Below are 25,499 nucleotides of genomic sequence, written 5' to 3' on the forward strand. Positions count from 1 at the left end.
GTTTTTCACTATTGATGATCCTCAGACACGTGTTGGCTAAATGACTGCACTTTGGTTAAGAGGAGGAAGTGAGCATTTGATTCTTTGGCTGAACTGTCACAGGCCGCGCTAATTTCCTGTTTTCTTTCCCGCAAAATGTCTCCACAGGCATAAACAAGAAGTGAGCGGCGCAGTTTCTTAATGATAATGAATAATGGTGGGTCATTAGCAGCTCTCGCTGTGCTCTGGCCGAGTCTCTGGCCGTCCTGCTGTGGTTAGTGGGTGACTGTAATTCTCCTGATTGAGGGTTCGATTCTCTCTGAAGATTTGAGGGTTGCATGCTGGAGTGAGAGCAGCTGAACACAGGCAATCAGAGAACCGGAGAACGGTCATCTGTCCTGGCTTCCTTTCCTTCCCTTTTACTTTGGTAGCCGATGCACTTGAGTGGTTAACCCAGTGGTTGGCAACACGTGGCTCTTTTACTGTCCTGTTGTGGCTCGACAGCAGAATCAGATCTGTAGGTAAAAATAAAATAATCCTCCTTTACAGTAAAATAAAGCTCTGCTGATCGTTCAACACAGTTTAACAATAAATGGTCTTAAACTCTGGAGTTAATGTAGAACTGCTGATTCACCCTTTAACCCTGAAGATCAGCGCAGACTGCTGGTCACCATAGCAACACAGACAACAGTCTCGTCTAGCTAGTATCTAACGAAACGGCAAAGAGAGAGATTTAAGATGAACATCGATAATTTGGAGACGACAGATTCTCATTCGCCAGCTTCTTATTTGAATTCTCCCGTTCCACCTTAAATGGTGCAGCAGTTACATTCTGGCACTGCAGGCAATTAAGGTGGAACGGGAAAATTGAAAAAAGAAGCTAGAGAATACGAAGCGACTTCAGCCTTGTAAAAAGACGAACGTTGAGAGACATTTTACAAGATACTGTTCAAGTTTTGAGGAAAAGTTTCCTGCTGGAGATGCGAGAAAAGCAGCTGAGCTAAAGCTTAAAGCAGAGCAAAGTGAGTCTGAGTTTTCGTTTATATTTTAGTCTATACTAGTTCATCAGCACAGACTGAGACACATTTACAGCCAAGATGATGAAATGGACATAAAATCTTGTGGCTCCCAAGGTGGTTTGATTTTTGTTGAAAGGACAAAACGGCTCTTCTTAACATTTGGGTTGCTCTCTTTCTCATCTCTCCGTTCATGACCGTTAAAATAATAATGAAAATATCTGCACTCTTAAAAATTATGGTCCTTAACGGTTCTTTAGTAAAGAAAATGGTCCTGTATAGAACCATGAACGCTCAAAGAACCCTCTGCATAGTTCTTTGCATTGTGAAATAGTTCTTCAGATTGATGGAGATTTGTTGATGTGCTGTAGATGGTTCTGTATCGAACCAGTTTAAAAATGGTTCAGGGTTCTTTTATTAATACGATATCAAGCTTGTTACAACAGAAGAACGCTTTTTGGTGCTATACAGAACCCTTTTCAAATATAGAACCCATTCTCCATCAATCTGACGAACGCTTTAATCATGCAGAGGGTTCTTTGAGTGTCCATGATTCTGTGTAGAACCATCTTCTTTACTAAAGAAGCCTTGAAGAACCATCTTTAAGAGCGTATATTTGATACGTCTTCATAAAAAACGGGAAAATTTGTGTAAAGTTTGATTTTTTGGCAAAACTGTGGCTTTAAAAGAGTGATTTTCTAGTGTTTTTGGTGGGAGACGACAATATTATCTGTCATTATCAGAGCAGAAGGCCGTGAGCATCTGTAGGTGGGAGTCAGAGAGAGCGAGAGAGAGCGCGAGAGAGCGAGAGAGAGCGCGAGTCGTGTTCAGCCTACTGGCCTATATTTTCTCAGCCGTGCGCTGCCAGAGAGAAAAAGTGGTAACTACCTATCTTACGTAACCCAGATCTTATGTAAGCCTCTCCTTTTTTCTTCTGTTCTGCTCTTTATTTCAGTCTCTCTCTCCTTTTTCTAACATTTTCTATTTTTCCCTTTCGTGTTTGTTTTACTTCCTCTCTCTTTTTCACTGTTGCTCACTCAGCCACTGACTCACCTTTTACACCAGTGGAAAACACGTCTGAAAGGTTTTCTGCCCTGTGTTGGTGACAGTGGGCCGACTGACTGTAGCTGAAAAGCCGTGTAGGTCTCGTCGTTTCGGCTCTGTGTTCTGGGCAGTTTGAATACGGAGCTTTTAGGCTTTTAAAGTAAAAATAGTTCATTTTGAAGCTTTGTTGTTTTTGTAAGGTAAAAAAGGAAAAATACTCAGTTATACTTTAATACTGATACTCAGGGTTTCAGTATCAGTGTTAAAAACTGCCATACAGTCCCTATTAATACTGCATTTGTTTGGATTTAAGGTGGTCTGCGTGAGGATGTTTGTGTTTGAGGTGTCCTGTTTAAGGAAGTGGGTAATTTGTGGGTGTTTTTAAGGTGGTCCGTGTGAGGATGAGTGTAGTGTAAGGTGGTCCGTGTGAGGATGAGTGTAGTGTAAGGTGGTCCGTGTGAGGATGAGTGTAGTTTAAGGTGGTCCGTGTGAGGATGAGTGTAGTTTAAGGTGGTCCGTGTGTGGATGTGTAAGTGATTAAGGTGGTCCATGTGAGGACGTGTAAGTGATTAAGGTGGTCCGTGTGAGGATGTGTATGTGATTAAGGTGGTCCGTGTGAGGACGTGTAGGTAATATTGATTGCCTTTGTGTTTAAGGTGGTCCGTGTGAGGACGTGTAGATAATATTGATTATGTTTGTGTTTAAGGTGGTCCGTGTGAGGACGTGTAGGTAATATTGATTGCCTTTGTGTTTAAGGTGGTCCGTGTGAGGACGTGTAGATAATATTGATTATGTTTGTGTTTAAGGTGGTCCATGTGAGGATGTGTAGGTAATATTGATTACGTTTGTGTTTAAGGTGGTCCGTGTGAGGACGTGTAGGTAATATTGATTACGTTTGCGTTTAAGGTGGTCCGTGTGAGGACGTGTAGGTAATATTGATTGCCTTTGTGTTTAAGGTGGTCCGTGTGAGGACGTGTAGGTAATATTGATTACGTTTGCGTTTAAGGTGGTCCGTGTGAGGACGTGTAGGTAATATTGATTACGTTTGTGTTTAAGGTGGTCCGTGTGAGGACGTGTAGGTGATATTGATTGTTTGTGTTTAAGGTGGTCCGTGTGAGGACGTGTAGGTAATATTGATTACGTTTGTGTTTAAGGTGGTCCGTGTGAGGACGTGTAGGTAATATTGATTGCCTTTGTGTTTAAGGTGGTCCGTGTGAGGACGTGTCGGTAATATTGATTATGTTTGCGTTTAAGGTGGTCCGTGTGAGGACGTGTAGGTAATATTGATTGTTTGTGTTTAAGGTGGTCCGTGTGAGGACGTGTAGGTAATATTGATTACGTTTGCGTTTAAGGTGGTCCGTGTGAGGACGTGTAGGTAATATTGATTACGTTTGTGTTTAAGGTGGTCCGTGTGAGGACGTGTGGGTAATATTGATTACGTTTACATTTAAGGTGGTCCGTGTGAGGACGTGTAGGTGATATTGATTGTTTGTGTTTAAGGTGGTCCGTGTGAGGACGTGTAGGTGATATTGATTGTTTGTGTTTAAGGTGGTCCGTGTGAGGACGTGTAGGTAATATTGATTACGTTTGTATTTAAGGTGGTCCGTGTGAGGATGTGTAGGTAATATTGATTACGTTTGTGTTTAAGGTGGTCCGTGTGAGGATGTGTAGGTAATATTGATTGTTTGTGTTTAAGGTGGTCCGTGTGAGGATGTGTAGGTAGTGCTCTTGGAAACCCCGGGGGACGCCATGTCAGAAGAGGCGATCTCAGAGAGCGACCTGGAGCCCAGTCTCAACAGTGAACAGGAGGAGGATGAGGAGGAGATGGGAGAGGAAGCTGATGGAGAGAACGACGCTGATGATGACGATGATGATGATGACGACGACGATGACGATGATGATGATGAAGATGCAGCAGGTAAAAAATCAGCCATAAACAGAGAAAATCAGAAAGTTTCAGTATATTTTCTCAAAAAAAGCTAAAACACTCCTTATAACTTCAATAACTTCAGTATAAACAGGATCTCACAAATACTTTGAATTCAGCCCTTTCTGCAGCTTAGTTTCCATGCATGGACTACACTCTAAAAAAAAAAAGATGGTTCTTTAAGGGTTCTTAGTAAAGACAGTGGTTCTACATAGAACCATGAACACTCAAAGAACTCTTTGCATGATTAAAGGGTTCTTTGCATCATGAAAGGGTTCTTCCCATTTCATGTGCAATAGACGGTTCTATATAGAAACATCTTGAAAAGGGTTCTATATGGCACCCAAAAGGGTTCCTCTATTGTTACAAACTTGACGTTGTCACAATAGAAGAACCTTTTACATAAACCCTACTCAAAAAAGGTTGTATATCTGTCTAGAGCACATTCCTGCATATTTTCCATCAATCTGAAGATCCCTGTCATGATGCAAAGTACACTTTAGTCATGTAAAGGGTTCTTTGAGTGTTCATGGTTGTATATAGAACCATTTTCATTAAAGAACCATCTTTTTTTAAGAGTGTACATCATATTACAAAATTTACTCTTTTTTTCTGGATATGGGCCTTTTAATTTATTATAAAAATAATTGTTAGTTACGATTCTGATTATCCAAATCACGATTCTGATTCCGTATCCAAAACTCAGCCTCCGTCTGATTGGTTCTTTGTTCTTTTATGTTTTTTGGTCACTCCACGTTTGAAATCCAGAAATTCCTTTAAATTTTTTGCTGTAGTTGATTAGTTAGTGTAGCGGGTGAGAAGTGGGTCAAGTTGTTAGTGGAGCAGTTCAGTGGAGCAGTGCAGTGGAGCACTCGCAGCCCGGAGCGTTCTGTACTCTCCGCTTTCCAAATCAGTCGGCGCAAGGAATGCAGCTGTACTGATAGCGGCGCATACCAGCTCTACAGAGATGTACTGTACTCAACAGACGTACGCAGAGTCCTGATTTGTCTGCAAGATGTGTCCAAATACAGGACAGTGATAATTATCACAATTCAACATTTTTAATTTCTAATGCAGGTTTGACATTCTTTTCATTCTATATGGATCATTTTACTGAACTGGTTCAAAGTCAGAGCTGAAAACACATTTCAGACTTTAAACTGATTTTAGACTTCAGACTAAAATCCTTTTGCTTTGAGTGACTCTGTACTTTAATGCCTTGTAATACCTCATACCTGTTTATTTTATTAATAGAAATGATTGAACATTACGTTTTGTCACTACCAGAACAATCATAACTCTACACAAACTTTGTGTTTCAGTTGTGACAATTTTAGCTCATTTTGAGCTGAAAAGCGCAGACAGTACATGACCAGCAAACACAGCTTTGAACAGCTGTTCACACAGAAAATCTTCATTTTTTCATTAAAGCATGTTTACTGGGATGCAACTAAGAAATATTTGTAAATGTATCTCTTTAATATAGCTTTTATTTAAAATTCTACCTCTTTTTATATTTATCTTTTTAATGTTATCTCTTATTGCCTCTAATTTTAATCAGAATTCTTACATTTTATTTGTTTACATTTTTGTTCTTGCTTTGTTTTTGTTTTTTTGGGTTTTTTTTTTTGAAGCACTTTGAGTTGCTATCAGTATAAAATGCTGTGTAAAGTTGTTATTATTATTATTATTATTATTATTGTTTAAACTATACAATTACAGTATTTAAAGACCTACGACGACTTTGGTCAACATCATGAAAGCACACATGCTCCAAGGTTTCTGTAAAGAGTGACGTTTTCTCTTTTTTAGCCCTCCACACACTACAGACATTACACTTAGGCCCCCCAAGACTGAACATTTGGACACCCACCCACCCCTGGTTTAACCTATCAAACGTATAATCTCCATTTCTGGTTTTCTCATAAAAAGAAAAATAAAAAAACAATGAAACGCCAAAGAGGAAACACGCTGTCTGTGTTTACATGCAAAGATTTTTGCCAGTCTGAATACATTCTGATTATAGATGAAGACTGAGGTGTTTATTCTCACTCTACTCAACAGTCTGATGAAAATCTCAGTTTACATGCTCACTACAAGTAATCAGATCCATAATTACGCGCATGTGCAGATAACCGCTTAGTGTAGACGTTACCATGACAACCAGCATCACGTGAGTCCAGTCAGAGTGAGATGAGCAGCAGTGAGCAGCGCTTGTGTTTTTAATTACTTTAAAATGATGTCAGACTCAGGAAAACGTCCTTCACATGTCCTTATTAAAGAAGGCCGAGAGGAAGACGTCGTGTTCTGAGACACATAAGCTGGACGTCCGTCCCACCGCCGTCTTTTAAAGATCAGAGCATAAACTTCGTCTCCTCTGCAGACCAGTTTCTGCTCCGCCATGTTGAACGGTATAAACTTTCACTATGACGCAACGAACATGATCAGAACGGACTTACACTTTCAGATAGGGAATGTAATCGGATTCAGGCGTTTACACGGATATTATTCTTCTATTTAACGGATTATTTACAGGATTACCCACCTCGATCAGTCGGATAGACACTGTATTCCGAATGGCCTCAATCAGACTAGACTCTTCTGATTGAGGTGTTTACATGGATGTATTCTATTCTGATTGAGCTGTTATCAGGCTGCATGTAAACGTGGCTACTGCTACACTTCACATCTTTTTATTGTCCCCCTTTCAGGGATACCTCATCGTATTTCAAAGCAAGCAAAATAAAGGCTCAAATGTTCTTGCATCATCATGTCTGAATCACAGATTGGCTCAATAATGCACTAATAAATCATGTAAATAAGCTGCTGATTCAGCTGGTAGTTGATCGATTCTCCTGCTCTTTCCTGCAGACCAATTGGAGGAAATGGAGATGGACGAACAGGTGGAGCGACCAAGCCCCACCCCTTCTTCGTCCCAGTCCAGTGATTCCGCCCCCTCCACACCCCACCAGCCCTCCTCCAGACCACCCTCCAGGCCGCTGTCCCAGCCCTCATCCAGGTCCACCTCGCGACCTTCGACGCCTCATGGGTCTCAGGGTCAGTCTGCCGCCGGCTCCAGCCCCGAGGGCCGCAGCAACACCAAGAGGAGGACCAAGAAGAAGAAAGAAGAGGAAAAGAAGAAGAAAAGCTTAAAGCCTGCCAAACCTGCTCACCTGAGGAGGAACATCAGGTACAGTTTCAGCTGAGATAATTGATTATTCCACTGTGTTGTTATTAAAGGTGGAACTATTTCAATACAATATTGAAAAATGAGAAAAATTATCCGTCAGGGTGTGGAAACACATTCCATTTATCTTTCGTGGAAACCGCTGAACTGTCTGTGGCTCAACTGTTTTATTAGAACACTCGAACGTGCTGCTTCAAAATATTTTGCTTTGAAATCAAATGTATGTTTTTGTGAGCAAAACCAGTCTGTGTGGTACAGAATTAGAGCTATTTGACGCCATAAAATATTGAAAATCCAATCATATCGCTGCTGTTGGAAGAAAACCTCGCATCTCCATTTTGATCTCCAAATTTCATGATGAATAGATTAAAAAGAAACGGCCCAAAATGACTTGGAAAAAAGCCTGGTTCCCTTGACTTACATTAAAAGTAAAGTTTTTTTTTCCTTCTCCTGTGAAGTTACCATTTTGGAGATACGAGGTTTTGTTCCAACAATAGCGATATATTGACCTTAGAAACAAAAATCGTATCGAACCTCAAAATGTGTCGTTAAAACTCTAGACTTCACGAATCGCTCATATAAATCTGTTGTACAGGACTGACACTGTTTTGTGTCTTTACCTGAACGTAGCATCTGTTCTTTTTTTTATTTTTTTTTTAATTGCTTTGCATTTTGTTTGTTTTTGCTTCTGTAAATAAGGTTGGTGAAGTGAAATCTGTGAAATACGAACTGAATCTTTAAAGCAATTCAAAGATTGATATTGTCACTGAATATATATATATATGTAAACCTGTATATAACATTGTGTTGGAATATTCATATTACCATAATATACCAGTACCAGTATACCTGAATCTCGCTCATTTCTGCTCCGTGAGCTGTGTTTGTATCTGACCATACGTTCTGCTGGGCTCTCTGTAGGAAACTGCTGAAGGAACATCAGCTGGAGCCGGGGACAAAAGCTGCCCAGCAGGAGGAGCTAGAGAGGAGAAAACGACTGGAGCAGCAGCGCAAGGACTATCCATTACCTGCAGGTACAAACACACATTTGTTTCTGTACCTTGTCCAGGACACGGAGTCATGCAAATATCCTACATGTTTTTGATTGTCCTAAATAAGACAGTTTTGTGCTTAAAACTGTCACTTACCAACAGATACGCCCGGATAAAAGAACACATACGGACTTATTGATTTTGTTTTTCTCTCCCTGTCACAGTGGACATCCCCCCCTTGGCAGCTGTCCCTAAGGGTGAGGTCATCTGTCTGGACAGTAGTGGAGATGAAGGAGATACCAGAGAAGTCGCTCCACCTCCAAAACCAGCACCCAGAGATGGTACATTCATATACATACATGACTAATCCCCAAACCAGTAACATCGTTTATGGGGTATTCCACTGAGTTTTCAAATTTCTGCATAAATCAATCATAAAGATGTAAACAGGGTCATTCAGAGTGGTTTGGTGTGAAATGGTTCAGATGTCTTTACAGTGGTGGTGATAGGAACCAGGGGTCGCCATGACTACAACACAAATATAGACATTTTATTTACTATCCAGAACCACCAGTGAACCTACACGAGTCTTCTGAGTTTATATATGGAATGTTGATGTTGGGAAAATCATGGAAAATCTGAAAACGGTAAGTTTTTTTGGGGACTATTTTGGGAACTATTTAAAACAATGTCTCAGGCATCAGGCAACATATTCATAACCAATTACAGTAATAACTTAGCTTTTAGAGCTGTTAAACCCTCAGACATCTGGTTCCTATCACCACCACTGTGAACAATTATGACTTGGCAAGTTTCTCTAGAATGGATCGTTTCACACCAAACCACTCTGAACAACTCTGAATTGTTTACATCTTAATGATTTAACTTTTGAAAAATTGGTGGAGTTCCCCTTTAACTAAACCTTCTGCCAAACCTTCCTCATTAGATGTGATTGAGCTGAGCTCAGGTGATGAAGACACACTGCCCATCAGCAGTGACGATGACGACGCGCGGTCAGGAACGTCCGGTACAGAGGAGAGCAGCGGCTCGCACGTTGACGACACCCAGAATCACCCGGACCCTCAGGGCAGAGTGCTGGTCAACATCAACCACCCGGCCGAGGAGGAAGACCTGTTCCTCGCCCCGCAGCTCGCACGCGCCGTCAAACCTCACCAGGTACGCCCTGCACTCGGGTAAAACAGCATAACACCCAGACGGGTTCTGCTGTTGTGACAATGTCAAGCTGGTAACAATAGAAGAACACTTTTGGGTGTTATATAGAACCCTTTTTAAAAAGGTTCTATATAGAGCCATCTACAGCACATTCTCCATCAATCTGAAGAACATTTTCTCGATACAAAGAGCCCTTTTTTGAGTTTTTTGAGTATTCATGATTCTATATAGAACCATCTTTGAAGAACCGTCTTTTTCCGTGTTTATTTGTATTTCTCACTGTTGTTATTAACAGTAGTAGTAAGTGGTTTGAGTTTAAACATCAGTCGCCTCTTCTCTCTGTGTTTGTCAGATCGGCGGGATCCGTTTCCTGTACGATAACCTGGTGGAGTCTCTGGAGCGCTACAAGACCAGCAGCGGGTTCGGCTGCATTCTGGCCCACAGTATGGGTCTGGGCAAAACCCTGCAGGTCATCTCCTTCATAGACATCCTGCTGCGGCACACAGGAGCCAAAACCGTGCTCGCCATCGTCCCTGTAAGACTCGACTTCTCTCTTCTGACTCCACACAGGGCGCAAAGACAGAAGCAGCTTTCTTGTTATTTCTTTTCATCTTAGATGTGTTGGGACCAAGATGTAGTTCTCCAGGAATCGGTGCTACTTTTAACGTAGAACAGCGTCAGACGGACAATCGTGTAGACAGACAAGTATAAGTACAGACAAACCTTATAGACACTATACAATAAACTCTTCTGTTCAATATGCAGGGACTTCGCAGTTGAACACCATTAGGCACAGTAGTGTGCAGCAAAGACCAGCGGCCGTATTACAGAAAACATACAACTCTGAAATCTGATCTGTTTAGTCACCGTGACAACTTCAGTTACGACTGAATTTCGGACAGTAGCTATGACACAGTAACAGTTCCTACCTTCATAATCTCATCATGAACTCCAGATAAGAAAACAGCATCACACAAACATCCTAACTAGACTGAACCTCCTAAATCCTGTCCTAACTTTAGGATGAACCCCAACAGGGTCCTCACTTCTGGTCCGTTTCTATGGTTTTTAGGCAGCTGTGTCAGCAGCGTAGTTCACTACCAGCATAATGAGCTCCATTTATTCCTACTGTAAAACGCTGCTTTCACTGTGAGATGATTTTCTTTTCTAACTCTGCGTTTTAAAGATCTCAGACGCTGCAGACTCGATCTCCACCGCCCCTCTGATCACCTTCGTGTGTTAATGTTGATGATGAAATATTACAGTAATGGTGGTGAATAATGAGGAGGCGGAGCTGAACGTGTGTGTTTATTAGGAGTAGCGCTCGGCTAAAGCGTTTGGGAAATGGAGACTGAAACTGTGGAGCGGCGACGCTCTGATAAACAGCAGGGGGCGCTCTCACAGCATTCACAAATTACAGTTTATCACACTTTAGTTTAGTTTGACCTTTTTTTACATCAGTAACAGCAGCTAACGTTAGCTGTTTGGCTAACTAACTTGACTATTTTGATTACATGTTTCTGTTTCAGCTGTGTGCGTATGGTCGGTTGCCAGGAAACAGACGTGACAGTTGCCGACTTTGATTCATTAGGTTAAGATGCTGTAAGATAAAATTCCTAAATTAAGGTCAGATTTGCTTCTGTAATACGCATTTGTGAAAAATCTTATCTTGACCTGTCGGATCTTAAGTTAAGACAAAAAGTTAGGACGTTTCTGTGATACGGCTCCAGCTGTTGGTCCACAGCATCAGTAATAGTTGTGCATGAATTATCAGCGCACTGATAATAGATAATAGTAACCAAGGTTTAATAAAACTGCAAGAACTGGATAGAGCAGCACAAAATAGTGGGAAAACTTTTACTATTTATTGTTCTGGCTAACATCAGCCTAGAGTAAGTTATCCTACATACAGCCACACTGTCTGTCTTCTTGCGTACAGGCACTCGAGTTTCAGAGTAGCAGAGTGTAATATAGCATACTTACTCGAGTAAACTACGAGCGAAATATGAGCATTTTACAGATCAGCGTTTGACTGATTTGCTACTGGGTATATTTTCTCTGTGATAAAATGAAACAAATTCCCAAATTGTGATTTCAGTATTTGAATACTGGCACCTTGAATGATTACCAGAGTGCCTAGTACCTGAGCACATCCGTAGTACGGGCAGAAAATATGAGCGCGTACTTTAATCAATATTATTATAATCATTTAAAACCTTTCAATACAGATGCAGTTGAATCACCACCTCCAGATGACTTTGGAACAAGTAGTGAAATTATAGTACATCATGAATGAGATTCTGCGTGGTGATACTGTAACTGTGTTTATGTTTTTACACCTCTCTCTCTCTCTCTCTCTCTCTCTCTCTCTCTCTCTCTCTCTCTCTCTCTCTCTCTCTTCCCCCCCCCTTCCAGGTAAACACTCTGCAGAACTGGTTAGCGGAGTTTAATCTGTGGTTGCCTGCAGCTGAGTCCATTCCTCCAGACACCGATCCAGCCCAGATTTCCCCCCGAACCTTTAAAGTGCACATCCTCAACGACGAGCACAAGTAGCTACAGCTTTTTCACAATTTACCCAGAAAAGAATAATAAAATACAGTCATATTATGATATCAATATATATTATATTAATATGATACAGTACATATTAAAATAAGGCAAAAAGAAAATGCTGTTAGCATTTATATAATATATGTATATTTTCTCATTTCTGAGCTGTTGTGTTTTTTCGCTGCAGGACGACGGCAGCCCGGGCGAAAGTGGTGGACGAGTGGACGAGTGCCGGTGGGGTCCTGTTGATGGGATACGAGATGTATCGTCTGCTCTCCCTCAAAAAGAGCTTCGTGACCGGTCGCAAGAGGAAGTCAAAAAAACCTGCTGCACCGGTCATCATCGACCTGGACGAAGAGGACAGACAGCAGGAGCTCATGAAAGGTGTGTCATGAGGCTGCTTCTAAACATTTTGGGGTCTTCGGCAACATTCGGCTACCACATCAATGATATCATATTCATTTAATTAAAAAAATATATATCATGATGCATTTTTACCCCTTTTTTTAGGTTTAATTTTGAAATTGCCCGAGAATTTTAATATTGTGTATCATTATATTGTGTTTTGCTGTAATCAGTATATTTTGACATGAGTGATGAGAGATTTGAGAGTCTTGAATAACGTGATTTAATTGAAATGCCTTCTGTTTGGTTGTCAGGGATCGAGAAGGCTCTGTCGCGGCCCGGTCCGGACGTGGTGATTTGTGACGAGGGTCACCGCATCAAAAACTGTCACGCCAGCACCTCTCAGGCCCTGAAGAACATCCGCTCGCGGCGCCGCGTGGTGCTGACCGGCTACCCGCTCCAAAATAACCTGATCGAGTACTGGTGCATGGTGGACTTCGTGCGGCCCAACTTCCTCGGCACGCGGCAGGAGTTCAGCAACATGTTTGAGCGTCCGATCCTGAACGGTCAGTGTATCGACAGCACGCCGCAGGATGTCCGGTTCATGAGGTACCGCAGCCACGTCCTGCACAGCCTGCTGGAGGGCTTCGTTCAGAGGTGAGGAGCAGAGTACAGCGCACCGAATATGAATAATCATAATTTATGCTAATGTTCTGCTCTAAGCCTTTCATCATGAGACGTTCACACACTGTCAGAATCTATTAAAAGACGTTTTACTCCACATTTTTTAATTTTTATGGGAACAACATGTTTTTAAGCTTATATTATTAAATATATTTTAATATTATATTAAATAATATTAAATTAAATAATGAATATACTGTAAGTATCTGTTAACAGTAATTCTTTGATGCATTATCTGCCCTGATATTTTATCACCACCTTTTAAATCCAAAGCATTCTGGATATTTATTTCATTAAAACTTCATTCTGAATATTAATTTTATCAAAAATTCATTCTGGATATTGATTTTGTTAGAATGTCATTCTGGATATTAACTTAATTTTAGGTGCTAATTTTGTTATAATTTCATTCTTGATGTTATGCAGATTTCTTAGTTATCTACACACTTTAAAGTTGATTCTTCAAGGGTTCTTTAGTAATAAAAATGGTTCTATATAGAACCATAAACACTCAAAGAACACTTTGCATGATTAAAGGGTTCTTTGCATTATGAACGGGTTCTTCAGATTGATGGAGAATGTGCTTTTGATGGTTCTATATAGCACCTTTTTTGAAAAGCGTTCTATATAGCACCAAAAAAGGTTCTTCAGTTGTTACCAGCGTGACATTGTCACAATAGCAGAACCTTTTGGGTGCAAAAATAACCATATTTTTAATCATTTCAAAGGGTTCTTTGAGTGTTTATGGTTCTATATCGAACCATTTTCTTTACTGAAGAACCGTCTTTTAAGAGTGTGGAGGTGGGCGATATGGCAAATATATAATATTGTGATACTTCAATAAATTTTCACGGAATACATTGTCACAATATTTATTTTTTCAGACATCTGATTAGTTGGAATTAAGGAAAAAGAACCAATAGTGCTACATTCAATAAAATACCATCACAGTGATTTTATGGTTTTTATTCAATATTTATCATACATATCATAAATCCAGTTAAACTGAACTAATTTTGCTCTCATTATAACGAAACATGCAGTTGCTCGTTGTTCTACAGGTACTGACGATAAACACAAAGTGTTCAGAAAAGCAGTGTATTGTGACAATTTATCACAATAGTGATATATCGTTATATTATTGTTCATCTAGCGATTTATATTTTTATATCATTTGTTTTCTATGACAGTTTTTATAGCCTATATCTTCTTTTTTCCAGGCGGGGTCATGACGTGTTGCGGACGCAGCTGCCCACTAAAGAGGAGCACGTGATCCTGGTGCGTCTGTCTCGCCTGCAGAGGGCGCTCTATAAAGAGTTCATGAACCGTTTCCGTGAGGCTGGGAACAGCGGCTGGCTGGGCCTAAACCCCCTCAAAGCCTTCTGCGTCTGCTGCAAGGTAACGACCGCACCCCCCGTGCTGTTACACGCCTCAGACTGACCTAAGATCAGGGGTTTATTTCACAAAGTAAGATTGCATGTCTGAAGAGCTGCATATCTGAATCATCACTTGTGGCAGTTTGTAATGAGATAATAAAGCCATAACAGATCCAGCAAAGGCTCGGATTCCTCGCTGCATTATTTTCGCGTCAAAGACTGCATGTGGTTTGGGACGCGGTGTTAGATCAGCCAGTGAGACGCGTTCAACAGCTGCTCTGTTGTGCTGCTCGTTAGCTGCTCATTAAACATCTCCAAGACAGAGTTTGATGGGTTTGTTGATTAAGGAGATTTTACTGAGGTAAATTAATACATTTATTGAGGTAATTAATGTGTTTGTTTAGGTAAATTAAAGCTGCTGTTGGCTTCATTCGTTCTATGTTTAAGGCATCTCAGTGTAACTGCAGCACCGTTTAAGGTGGAATGGCTTTGTTACCCACTTTTATTAGTTTTTATAAAATATCACACACTGGAATGTTCTGAAGTGCAGGTTATACAGATCCTGTGCACCAATCTAGCTGATCTTCTCCTCGTAGTGTTTCTGGAGACACATCTAATGCGTCTACATATTTTTTCATGTTTTTCGTGGTCATTCTGGTCTGTTTTGTTGGTCTTTATCCGCCTGCTGGGCTGTTTCTGCAGTAACGGTGATGAGACGAGCTCCATCAGAGCTCAGTCAGAGTTACAGCTCACCTACCAACATAGAGACGTGCTCCCACCTCATGTGTTTCTATGTGTTTTTATGGTTTCCTTCAGATTTGGAACCATCCAGACGTTCTCTATGAAGCCCTGCAGAAGGAGAATCTGGCCAACGAGCAGGACCTCGACCTGGACGACCTGAACTCCACCTCGGCCACCCGCTGCACCGCCCCAGGCTTAAAAAACAAAAACTCAGACTCGGCGAACAGTAAAGGGGGGCTACCTGGAATGGCCCTCGCACCTCTACAGGAACGGGCTAACCAGGTCATCACCTACGAATGGGTACGGATACATGCTGCTGTCTCCCACTGATGTTTGCCCCTGTGGGATTTTTTCATTTATACCATTATATCAGGGTCAGAATTTAGACACAAAAGCAAGTCTAGTAGAGATTACTCAAAGGGGAATTCCACTGATTTCTCAAAAATTCTGCATAATTCGGTGTTTAAGATGTAAACAGAGCCATTCAGAGTGGTTTGGTGATAGGAACCAGGGGTCACCATGACTACAACACACATATAGACATTTTATTTACTATCAAAACCACCAGTGAACCTACACATGTCTGCATATGTATTGCTGACAAAGCTAAAATAGTGGTTAAGTTTTCTTTGGAGACTTTTTGCCTTTGAACACCCGGTATGTAGCTCTTCACCATGAATGGGTTAAAAAGACACAGTTTGGGCCAAATCATGACCGTTTTGTGAGGGAGCTTTAGAGGTGGACGTCTGGTTCCTATCACCACCACTGTGAACAGTTCTGACTCGGTAAGTTTCTCTAGAACAGAGCGTTTCACACCAAAGTATCATTATTTTGGAAAAATCGATGAAGTTCCCCTTTTACTGTATTTTTAATTTGCTGCTGCAGTTCAAAAAAGATCCAGTAGGAGGCAACAATGTATAAAATGAGTTTACTGGAACTTTACAGGAGAGGGCAAATACAGGCTTTACTTTCAGTGTAAGTTGATATGAAGAGATTTTATCGTAAGCAGTTTTGGAGCATTTCTATTGGTCCATCATGACATTTTCACACAGTGTAAAGACGAGCGGCTGAGCTCAAATGATGTAGAACAGTAAAAATAAAAAAATGAAGAAAGCTTTTTCTTTGGACTGCGACAATATTTAAATTGATTCAAATTTATTCATTATTATTCATTATTTATTCATTGATTCAATTTTAAAGTGCTCCCACACGTGAGCATGTTTGGTGTTGTAGCTTCAATAGCTGGGTGGTCAGCGGTACAGTTTGTTGCATTCTGAGGTGAAGTAGCATGAATTTATGATTCATTTAGTTAGGCCAGTTATGATTTATGTTTTATAATTTGTAGTTTGGATTGTATGTTTTTGTTCTATCTAAAGGCCGATGATTACATTTGTTGTCGTTTCAGCTACAATTTTGTGGCTTGAAAATAAGTTTACAAATACTAAACAGAAGAACTAATACCAGTGTAAGGAACAAATGCTGTTCAAATTATTTGGGCCAGACATTATCTAGAATTTACAATATGGGAGAACTTTGGCTTAATAACTTATTTTAAAAAACGTAATACATTATTTCAAAAATAAGTAAATAATTCCTCTGTGTGATTTTTAGTGCATTTACAACATTGAAGATTATTAAAAGTTCACATATTATTTAAAAAACTTAGTGTATTGTGTGTTATATGTTATTGTTTTGTAAAAGTAGTGTAATTTAGGACCATTTCTGTTTGTCAAATCATGTCAAATTAATTAGTTTATTAATTTAAAACAGTGACGCGGTGCAGCAGTAAAGCAGCAGGTGTTGAACTGATTGATTGTTTACTCTCTCATTGCAGGCTAAGGACATCATGAGTGGCTATCAGACCGGCGTTCTGGAAAACTCCGCTAAGATGGTTCTGCTTTTCCACCTGATTGACGACAGCGTCAGCAGAGGAGATAAAATCCTCGTCTTCAGGTAACACTCGCTTTCTGAGTTCGTTTAATAGGGCCCAACAGATCGTGGTGAAAATATAATATCACAGTACTTCAAGAAATTTTCACTGCTCATCACAATAACAGATGTCAGAAAGAATAAATAATGTTAAACGAGAATTTATTCCATTGTTTAGATGTAAACAAAGTCATTCGGAGTGGCTTGGTGTGAAATTATTTATTTTTTTTAGATACCAGTATGTTTTTTTTTTTTAGATACAGAAGCAGAAAACACAAAAACAAGTCTATTAGATATCACTTAAAGGGAAATTCCACCAATTTTTCCAAATTTCTGTATAATTCAGTGCGTGAGATGTAAACAGAGTCGTTCAGAGTGGTTTGGTGTGAAATGGTTCTGATGTCTTCACAGTGGTGGTGATAGGAACCAGGGGTCGCCATGACTACAACACAGACATAAACATTTTATTTACTATCCAAAACCACCAGTGAACCTACACGAGTCTTCTGAGTTTATATGGAATGTTGATGATGGGAAAATACAGAGAAATTGTGAAAGAAATCGCTGGACTAGCTTTTAACAAACGACCTGGATGAGCTGTGATGCTTATTCTTTAAGCTTAAAGGTGGAAATGAACCGTTTTCCCCTCAGTTTCAAAGGGTTTATTGTAATACTGTTCATTTTGCTCTGCAGTCAGAGTCTGTCCACCCTGACGGTCATCGAGGACTTCCTGTGTCAGAGGCCGATGCCCATCAAAACGGGGGAGCAGAGTCAGAACTGGGTCCGCAGCATCAACTACTACAGTGCGTTCTCACTCATCTTTGTGTAAACTGAAATATTCAGGCTTTGTGCACTGTTATTGTAGTTAGTGTACATGTTAGAGCTGACTGGCAATCTTATTATAATTTAATAGAGCTTTGTAGAGCACTTTTCGTGCACAATAGAAATTAAGTCTCAAATAATAAAGCAGAAAGTAGTGATTAAAATAAAAAACAGATTTTTTAATAAAAGCTGCATTAAAAAGGCATTATACATTAATTTTTCCTCTGAAATAAAAGAATATTGTCTAAAGTTTTACTGCAGCTACACAACTGTAACTGCCACATTTATATCACTAAAATATTTATCTATACTTATCTAGTTATTTTTTCCTCCCACATTGAATATGTATTAGAACTTGGCAACCATTAATAGCTCACATTAACATGTTGTCCTTTGTGGGACTTTATTCAAATTGAGCTGTTTGTTTGTTTGTAGGATTAGATGGGAGCACCTCTGCCTCGGAGAGAGAGAGACTCATTAATCAGTTTAACGATCCTGCGAACACCTCAGCCTGGGTCTTCCTGCTGTCCACCAGGTAAAACACTGCTTAACCAGCTTCATCTCTAGACTCAATAAAGACATGGCTTTCACGTAGAACCAGCTATGGTTCAAAAACCTCACCCTCTGCTAAACAAAAATGCTGTACACTGTTAAAATAGATGTCTCTTCAAGGAACCATGAACGCTCAGATAACCCTTTGCATGATTATAGGGTTCTTTGCATCATGAAGTGTTCTTCAGATTGATAGAGAATGTGCTGTAGATGGTTCTATATAGAACCTTTTTGAAGATTGTTATAATATAGCATCCAAAGGGGGTTCTTCTATTGTGACAATGTCAAGCCTGTAACAATAGGAGAACCTTTTGGGTGCTATATAGAACCCTTTTCAAAAAGGATCTATATAGAACCATCTATAGCACATTCATGCACATTTTCCATCAGTCTGAAGAACACTGTCATGAAGCAAAGAGCCCTATAATCCTGCAAAAGGTTCTTTGAGTGTTCATGGTCTAAAAAGGAATGATTTTCTTTACTGAAGAACCATTGAAGAACCATTGAAGAGGGTACATACCTGTTCCCCACCAGGATCAGGATCAGGGAGGACAAGGAGGAGAGAGAGGCAAACCATTTGTAAGCTAGATATATAGGAAAAGAGAGCACAGCGCCGCTTCATAGTTCATAAAAGCTCCTGTGGGTGTAAAGTGTAGGTGTCCCAATACTTTTGTCCATATAGTGTATCAATGCCAGCCTAAAACTGCCAAACGCCTCTGAACTACCACGCCGGACAGAGCCTGCTGGTTTGTGTGGGGTATTTTGGTGAGGTCAGCCTTACGATGTCCGTTCAGTGTGCAGTGGTGTTGGCAGTAATTCTGTTTCATAATTCAGAGAAATCGAAGTCAGTCGAACTGAATGCTGAGCTGGTTTGTGCTCTGTCCTTCAGGGCGGGGTGTTTAGGAGTGAACCTGATCGGGGCGAACCGTGTGGTCGTGTTTGACGCTTCGTGGAACCCGTGTCACGACGCGCAGGCCGTGTGTCGCGTGTATCGTTACGGGCAGCGCAAACCCTGCTACATCTACAGACTGGTCTGTGACTTCACCCTCGAGAAGAAGATCTACGACCGGCAGGTCTCCAAACAGGGCATGTCCGGTAAGTTCAAAGCCTTGAAAGTCTTGAATCGTAGAATTGATGATGGTCTAAATGTAGTGATTTCTTGTCAGCTTTATCTACCTCAAGATCTGGTCTTCGCTTTGAAATGTGAGCCGTTCTGGATCGTCATTTAGTTAAAGCTTCATTGTGGATATTAATTTTATTAGAAATTTTTTTTCTTTGTTATTTTAGACACATCTGCAGCTCCATTCATCATCCTGCTACAGCACTGACATCATCTTAGAATCATTTTATACGTTCGTCTGTAATCGACTTACGGAGGTGCTTGTGTGCGTAACTGAATCTGATCCTCTCGTTTCTCACCAGACCGCGTGGTGGACGATCTGAACCCCGTCCTGACCTTCACCCGGAAGGAGGTGGAGTCTCTGCTGCACTTTGTGGAGGAGGAGCCTGATCAGAGCCAGTCAGAATCCCTGCCTAATGAGGACATGGAGGGGGTCATCAGAGAGGCCTGTCTGCGCTATCCTGACCTCATCACCAAGGTAACAAATACAAAACAGTCAGATGTCTTTTCTTTGAGGGACACTCATCCTTTTGCTCCTAACATAGAGCGCAAAAGCCGATATAGGGTGGCCTACATTACGTTTTACAGGGTTTAATTAAGTTGGCTTGACAAAGCTGGACACGTCTGGTTGCGTCAGACAGCATCCAAAAATTCGAAACCGTTGTTTTTAATGAGGACCAATCCCATTTCACCCCTCTGTCTGCTTGAACGCAGCAAGTTTGTGAAGAGGTGGTGAACCGATACCAAGTACGATAGATGATGATGATGATGATGATATGATGAAGCTATATTTCTATAAATGTACATGAGCACAGTGTAAAATTTAACTTGAACTGCATTCCATAGCGCTCGGCTTTGTAACGTGACACGATGCTGCAGCATGTCCAGTGTGTGGTGGCCTTTACTTGTCTTGTTAAACCAAGTGTGGGAAAGTGAATGTAAATTGCTTTTGTTAATAACAGTGAAATCAATCAATTTGGTCAATAATATCATATGAACTGAGAGCTGTATTCAGACTGGACGTTCATCTCTGGACCTCATGCGTTCGTATGTATGTACTAATAGTGCTGGTCAGCTGTTCCAAATCAGTGGGACGTTGCTGGCTTAAGTTAGCATTATCATAATTATGATGATCTACTTAAAAAAAAACTTAACTATTTCTAAAGTGAAGGTTTCTTCATTAAACATTGCAGAATTTTTTTCCTTTTTTTGGTTTATAAAGGCCTCTAAACTGAGAATGAACTTGTACAGACTGTTTAACGGTGACACATTCTCTCTCTCTCTCTCTCTCTCTCTCTCTCTCTCTCTCTCTCTCACCCTCTCCTCTTCAGCAACCCTTCCACCATGAATCTCTGCTGATGGACCGTAAGGACCTGAAACTGACCAAAGCAGAGAAGAAAGCTGCTAAGAAGAGTTACGAGGATGAGAAGAGAGCGTCGGTGCCCTACCAGCGACCGAGCTACGCCCACTATTACCCCGCCACTGACCAGAACCTGTCCAACATCCCAGCCTTCAGCCAGAGGAACTGGTCAGTCACGTTTTTATTTTGCCTGTTATGAATTAATGAACTAGTTAAATATTTATTTTTGTACATATACATGTTCAAATGTGTGTAGGCAGCTTAAAAATGTCATGTTCTTAGAGGATGTGTTCACTTATCTTCGCTTAGAAAATCAACAGAACGTGATTTGATCGGGGTGCCAAAACTTCTGTGTGCAACTGTACATACAAATAACGATTCTGTGCACATTTACTAAAACCTGATTATTCTAAATGTAGCGTTTAGTAGATCGTTTACCAAGCTGTTCAAGAAGTTCAAGAATTGGATATGCAATGTTTTACATAGAATTTATGTTATATATATTTTTATTTATTACATAAATATTATTTTATTATATATATAAATGTAAATGTTTTATGTTCAAAAAATCTCTAATTTACATTTTATTTAAGTAAATGTTTAAACTAATTGTGATTAACTGCATTATATTTTTAATTATAATCATTTTTTATTACTCAATAGTATTTTATTTTATTTGTGTGAATCATGTTTAATTGTATTTGTCTTATTTGCTTCCTTTAAAAAAACTTTTTCTTGCATTTTCTTTTAGCTATACAAGTGAACAAATAAGCTTCATCAGAATGTATTTATTACTTTCAGTAATTCAGTAACATATATGTTTGAAAAATATGTTCTGAAAAATACGGTCTGGTTTCTGTTAGGCGTCCGACGGGCCGGTTGGATGAGAAGCCGATTGCGAGCGTGAGGCCGGTTCAGTCCACGCCCATTCCCATGATGCCTCGCCAGGTGGGCATAGGCCACGCCTCTGGCTCCACCTTCCCCTGTCAACTACCTGCAGAAGGCTGGAGTTTACGTTCAGCGCATCATCACCACCACCGGTACGCAAACACCAGCACAACCACACAGACAAGCTCAGCACTATCAGTACATACATACGAACGCATGAGGTCCAGAGATGAACATCCCAGTCTGAATACAGCTCTCGGTTCATATGATATTATTGACCAAATTGATTGTTTAAAAACCTCTTTAATGTTGTTATGTAAAAAAAAGTTTTCCTTTGTGGACTCAGATATCGTGATCCCGGGCACAAACAGCTCTACGGATGTGCAAGCGAGAATCGGTGCTGGGGAGAGTCTTCATGTTATCAAAGGATCGAAAGGTACACAGTCGAAACACACTTCACTAACATCAGAGGTTGAGGAAGAAGAACGTCAAAGGAAAATACATTGGCCTTAGAATAGCTTATGTGTCTCAGAACACGACGTCTTCCTCTCGCCTTCTTTTGTTTTACCAGAAATTTAACTTGAACATCACCATGGCCTGTGACCATACAGAGCAATGCTGGGCCTGGTCATCTTTGTTTATACAGTGTTTATTAAGTGTGTCTCCAGGCTGGATTGTGAGAGATTTTGATTAATCTCTGATGTTTGTGTGTCCTCAGGTACGTATATCAGAACCAACGATGGGAGGATCTTCGCCATCCGTTCTGGAAAGACGAGAACCAGTGATGGAGGAGCACCTGCACCGAGAGGTACGTCATCAGATCGCTTACTAAAAGTTCTGCGGTGCTGACCCAAACCTGCAAAGATAATTGACTGGAATCAAGAGGCAGTATATGTCTGAAAGTATCCAGGCAGACCTTCTAATGCACGTGTGTCAGGCTCCAGTCCTCATGGGCCAAAACACTGCAGACTTCAGCTCACTGCCTCATTAAACACACCTGATTCAGCTCATCAGCTAATTAGCATGACCTTAATGAACTGAATTCAGAGTGTTAGATGAAGATAAATGCTAATGTCCACAGCACTTTGGCCTGGAAGGTCCCCAGTTTGACACGCCTGTTCTAATGACTGCATTCAGTTACTCTAAGCTGCTTCCATTGTTGTTTTTATACTCTCCCCAGCAATCAAATCCTCACAGCAATGTTCCAACTTCTAGTGTAAAGCCTGTCCAGAAGAGTGGAGGCTGTTGCTGCAGTAAAGAGGGACAAACGCTCTATTAATACCCTTCATTTCAGAAGGAACGCTGGCATCTACAGACATTTGGGCATATAGTCTAACTTTTTCGGTATTTCTGTCGCTGTAGCTTAGCACTGTGTAACTGTTTACAGCTGAACATACTGATGATGATAATAGTAATATAATAATAATAATAACAATAATAATAATAATAATAAGCTAACAAATATAATAGTAGCTGCTACCTAATTAGAATGAGTTCTTATTCATTACTGGACATATAAGCATCCTTTGATATTATAGTATAAAGTACAGCTATTATGTTTAAATAATATAAGTTATTGAACATTATTTATATATTATAAATAATATATAATATTTAAATAAACAAGATATACAAATCTCTCTCTCTCTCTCTCTCTCTCTCGCTCTCTCTCTCTCTCTCTCTCACAGACACCGGTTCTGTCCTGCGTTCCGTCAGTAATGGTAGAGCATCTCCGTCGGAACCGAAGCGTTTGAGTCCGGACTCCGTTCAGCAAGTGTCTCCCTCGAACAGTCCAGACCTGCTGCGGGAGCTGCGCCGCTACACCAGCGAGACCGATGCGGTTGCCATGGGAGACAACAGTCTGTTGCCCCTGGAAACGGTGGTACCTTCAGGTCCAGATAGGCCAGCTCAGCGCAGCCACTCTTTAGAAGGCCAGGCCAGGCAGCTGAACGACGATATCATCGGCGGCTCTGGCTCCACCCCCACCCTGGACATCCAAAGCTTGAAGAGGAAACTAATGGCGGACAACAGGGGGTCCAAACGGACCTCGGCGGCAGCTGGAAGCCCTGGCAGTTACCCGGGATTCCCTCTGAGCAGCAGCTTCACAATGCCATCCATGGGGCTTCATCCGGCCCTATTGGGCGCGTTGGGTCACATGAACCCTCCCATTCTGGGCGGGGCCAGCCGGTCTCACTTCTTGCCCCAGGCTGATTTGCATACTATGTTCCCCACTGACACGTTAGGCTCCTCCCATTCTTCCACGACCACCACAACTACCATCGCCTCCTCCTCCTCTGCACCTTCGTCGTCGTCTTCGTCGTCATCTTCCTCCCTCCCTCCTTTCCTCTTCAACCCCAGTATGGCGAGCATGCTGTCCGGCTTTTCAATGCCGTACGGTCAGTCTCTTCTACCAGACTCTTCTAGAATATTCTCCACCTCCTCCCTGCTCCCAGGGGGCGCTCCGTCTTCAGCCCCGACCGGCTCTGCTGCTGCCACCATGCCCAGCTTCCTTTCCACCTCCAGCCTGCTGGGGGCGGCACTCAGGCAGCCAGACACGCACCCCACCCTCGCGGAGAATGGGGGAAGCAGTTCGGACGATGACGTCATCGAGGTGACCGGACAGTGATGTGCTGTGATTGGCTACATATTTGCAGCATCGATTGAATGAATGGATTCTGATTGGTCCATATTGAAACTCTGTGGATTTGAATGCTGGTAAACAGCAGATGAGGCCGTACCGGGTCAAGTGGGTTTGTATTCTGCAGTAAGGGACCAGAACACGAGCTTCCACGCCTGGATGAACCGCAAAAGGATCTCCTGTCATCACGATGATGACCAGAGTTCAGTGTAATTGTCTTTATGGGCAGGTTTCCTCTGTCAAAAGGTAAATTTAGAGATATTTAGCTGTTTGATAGAACTTGTAGCATCACTTGGATTGAGGAAAAAAAACATTATGTGACCTGTTTGTTTTTTTATTTATGATCCTGTAAGTACTTTTGTAAAGGGGGGGCCTGCTGTGTACTCAGAAGTGGGGTACAAACATTTAAAACTGCAAAAAGGAAAAGATACGGGGGGGTCTAACAATAGATAACGACAAAAGCCATTTTTTTGCTTTACGTTAAGTTCGGTATTTTAATAGAGGAGACAAAACAAACATGAAAACTCAAAGAATGTAATTTCGTGTTAGCCTTCGGAGCCTTGAGGTGGAGGGAGACGCCGCTGGGGTTTAGTTTAATCGTTATTAGCCTTATCTGACATGTGGTTCGTTATTTACTCCTGTAGCAGATGAAATTATCTGTTTTTTGTTCCCCTGGGGAAAAAAAGAAGCCCAACCAGAAAATTATGTAGACTGTTACCGCGGCCCCGCCCCCAAACGTTTGTCCGTTTGGATTTATTCGGGTTCGGAAAATACTTGGTTCATGTAGGATGTGTGCATAGTTACTAGTACCATCCATCCGTGTTTGGACTACAAATATGACCAAAGTGTGACTTCGAAATCGATGTGGAATGTTCCAAGTATTCGTGTTCATGCTGACCCTTCTGTTTGATTGACGGGTCCCTCAGCCAATCACTGTTCATTCTCAGTGCCTATCGGTGCACTTCCCTCAAACCCCTCCTACCACTGCTGTCTTATTGGCCGATGCCCATGTCAGTTAGTTTTTTTTAATTGGGCGATATCTGTACGTTATTTGATACGACTCTAATTTTCTTTTCTTTAATATAGCAATTTTTGTATCTTTTTCGTAACATCTTTTCAATGGAAGCATAACTGTTTTTTCTCTGATGTATTGTTTTACCAGAATTATTTATTTAT

General features: G+C 41.1%; 1 protein-coding gene across 1 annotated transcript in view; it reads left to right on the forward strand.

Moving 5' to 3' along the window:
- Window positions 1–25,000, forward strand: part of rad54l2 (RAD54 like 2) — a 33,627-nt gene extending 8,627 nt beyond the window's left edge. The window contains 22 exon segments of the mRNA XM_036559571.1: window positions 3,736–3,957; window positions 6,838–7,156; window positions 8,075–8,187; window positions 8,370–8,486; window positions 9,092–9,321; window positions 9,671–9,853; window positions 11,734–11,867; window positions 12,056–12,252; window positions 12,528–12,870; window positions 14,118–14,295; window positions 15,090–15,314; window positions 16,849–16,967; window positions 17,637–17,746; window positions 18,201–18,300; window positions 19,207–19,412; window positions 19,740–19,915; window positions 20,769–20,965; window positions 21,661–21,777; window positions 21,779–21,837; window positions 22,032–22,121; window positions 22,404–22,493; window positions 23,374–25,000. Of these exon segments, the coding sequence (XP_036415464.1) occupies window positions 3,789–3,957; window positions 6,838–7,156; window positions 8,075–8,187; window positions 8,370–8,486; window positions 9,092–9,321; window positions 9,671–9,853; window positions 11,734–11,867; window positions 12,056–12,252; window positions 12,528–12,870; window positions 14,118–14,295; window positions 15,090–15,314; window positions 16,849–16,967; window positions 17,637–17,746; window positions 18,201–18,300; window positions 19,207–19,412; window positions 19,740–19,915; window positions 20,769–20,965; window positions 21,661–21,777; window positions 21,779–21,837; window positions 22,032–22,121; window positions 22,404–22,493; window positions 23,374–24,311 (4,410 nt within the window). The 5' untranslated portion in view covers window positions 3,736–3,788 and the 3' untranslated portion in view covers window positions 24,312–25,000.
- Window positions 25,001–25,499: the final 499 nt, after the last annotated feature.

This window comes from Colossoma macropomum, unplaced genomic scaffold (genome assembly GCF_904425465.1).
Source record: "Colossoma macropomum unplaced genomic scaffold, Colossoma_macropomum, whole genome shotgun sequence".
Classification (NCBI taxonomy): domain Eukaryota; kingdom Metazoa; phylum Chordata; class Actinopteri; order Characiformes; family Serrasalmidae; genus Colossoma; species Colossoma macropomum.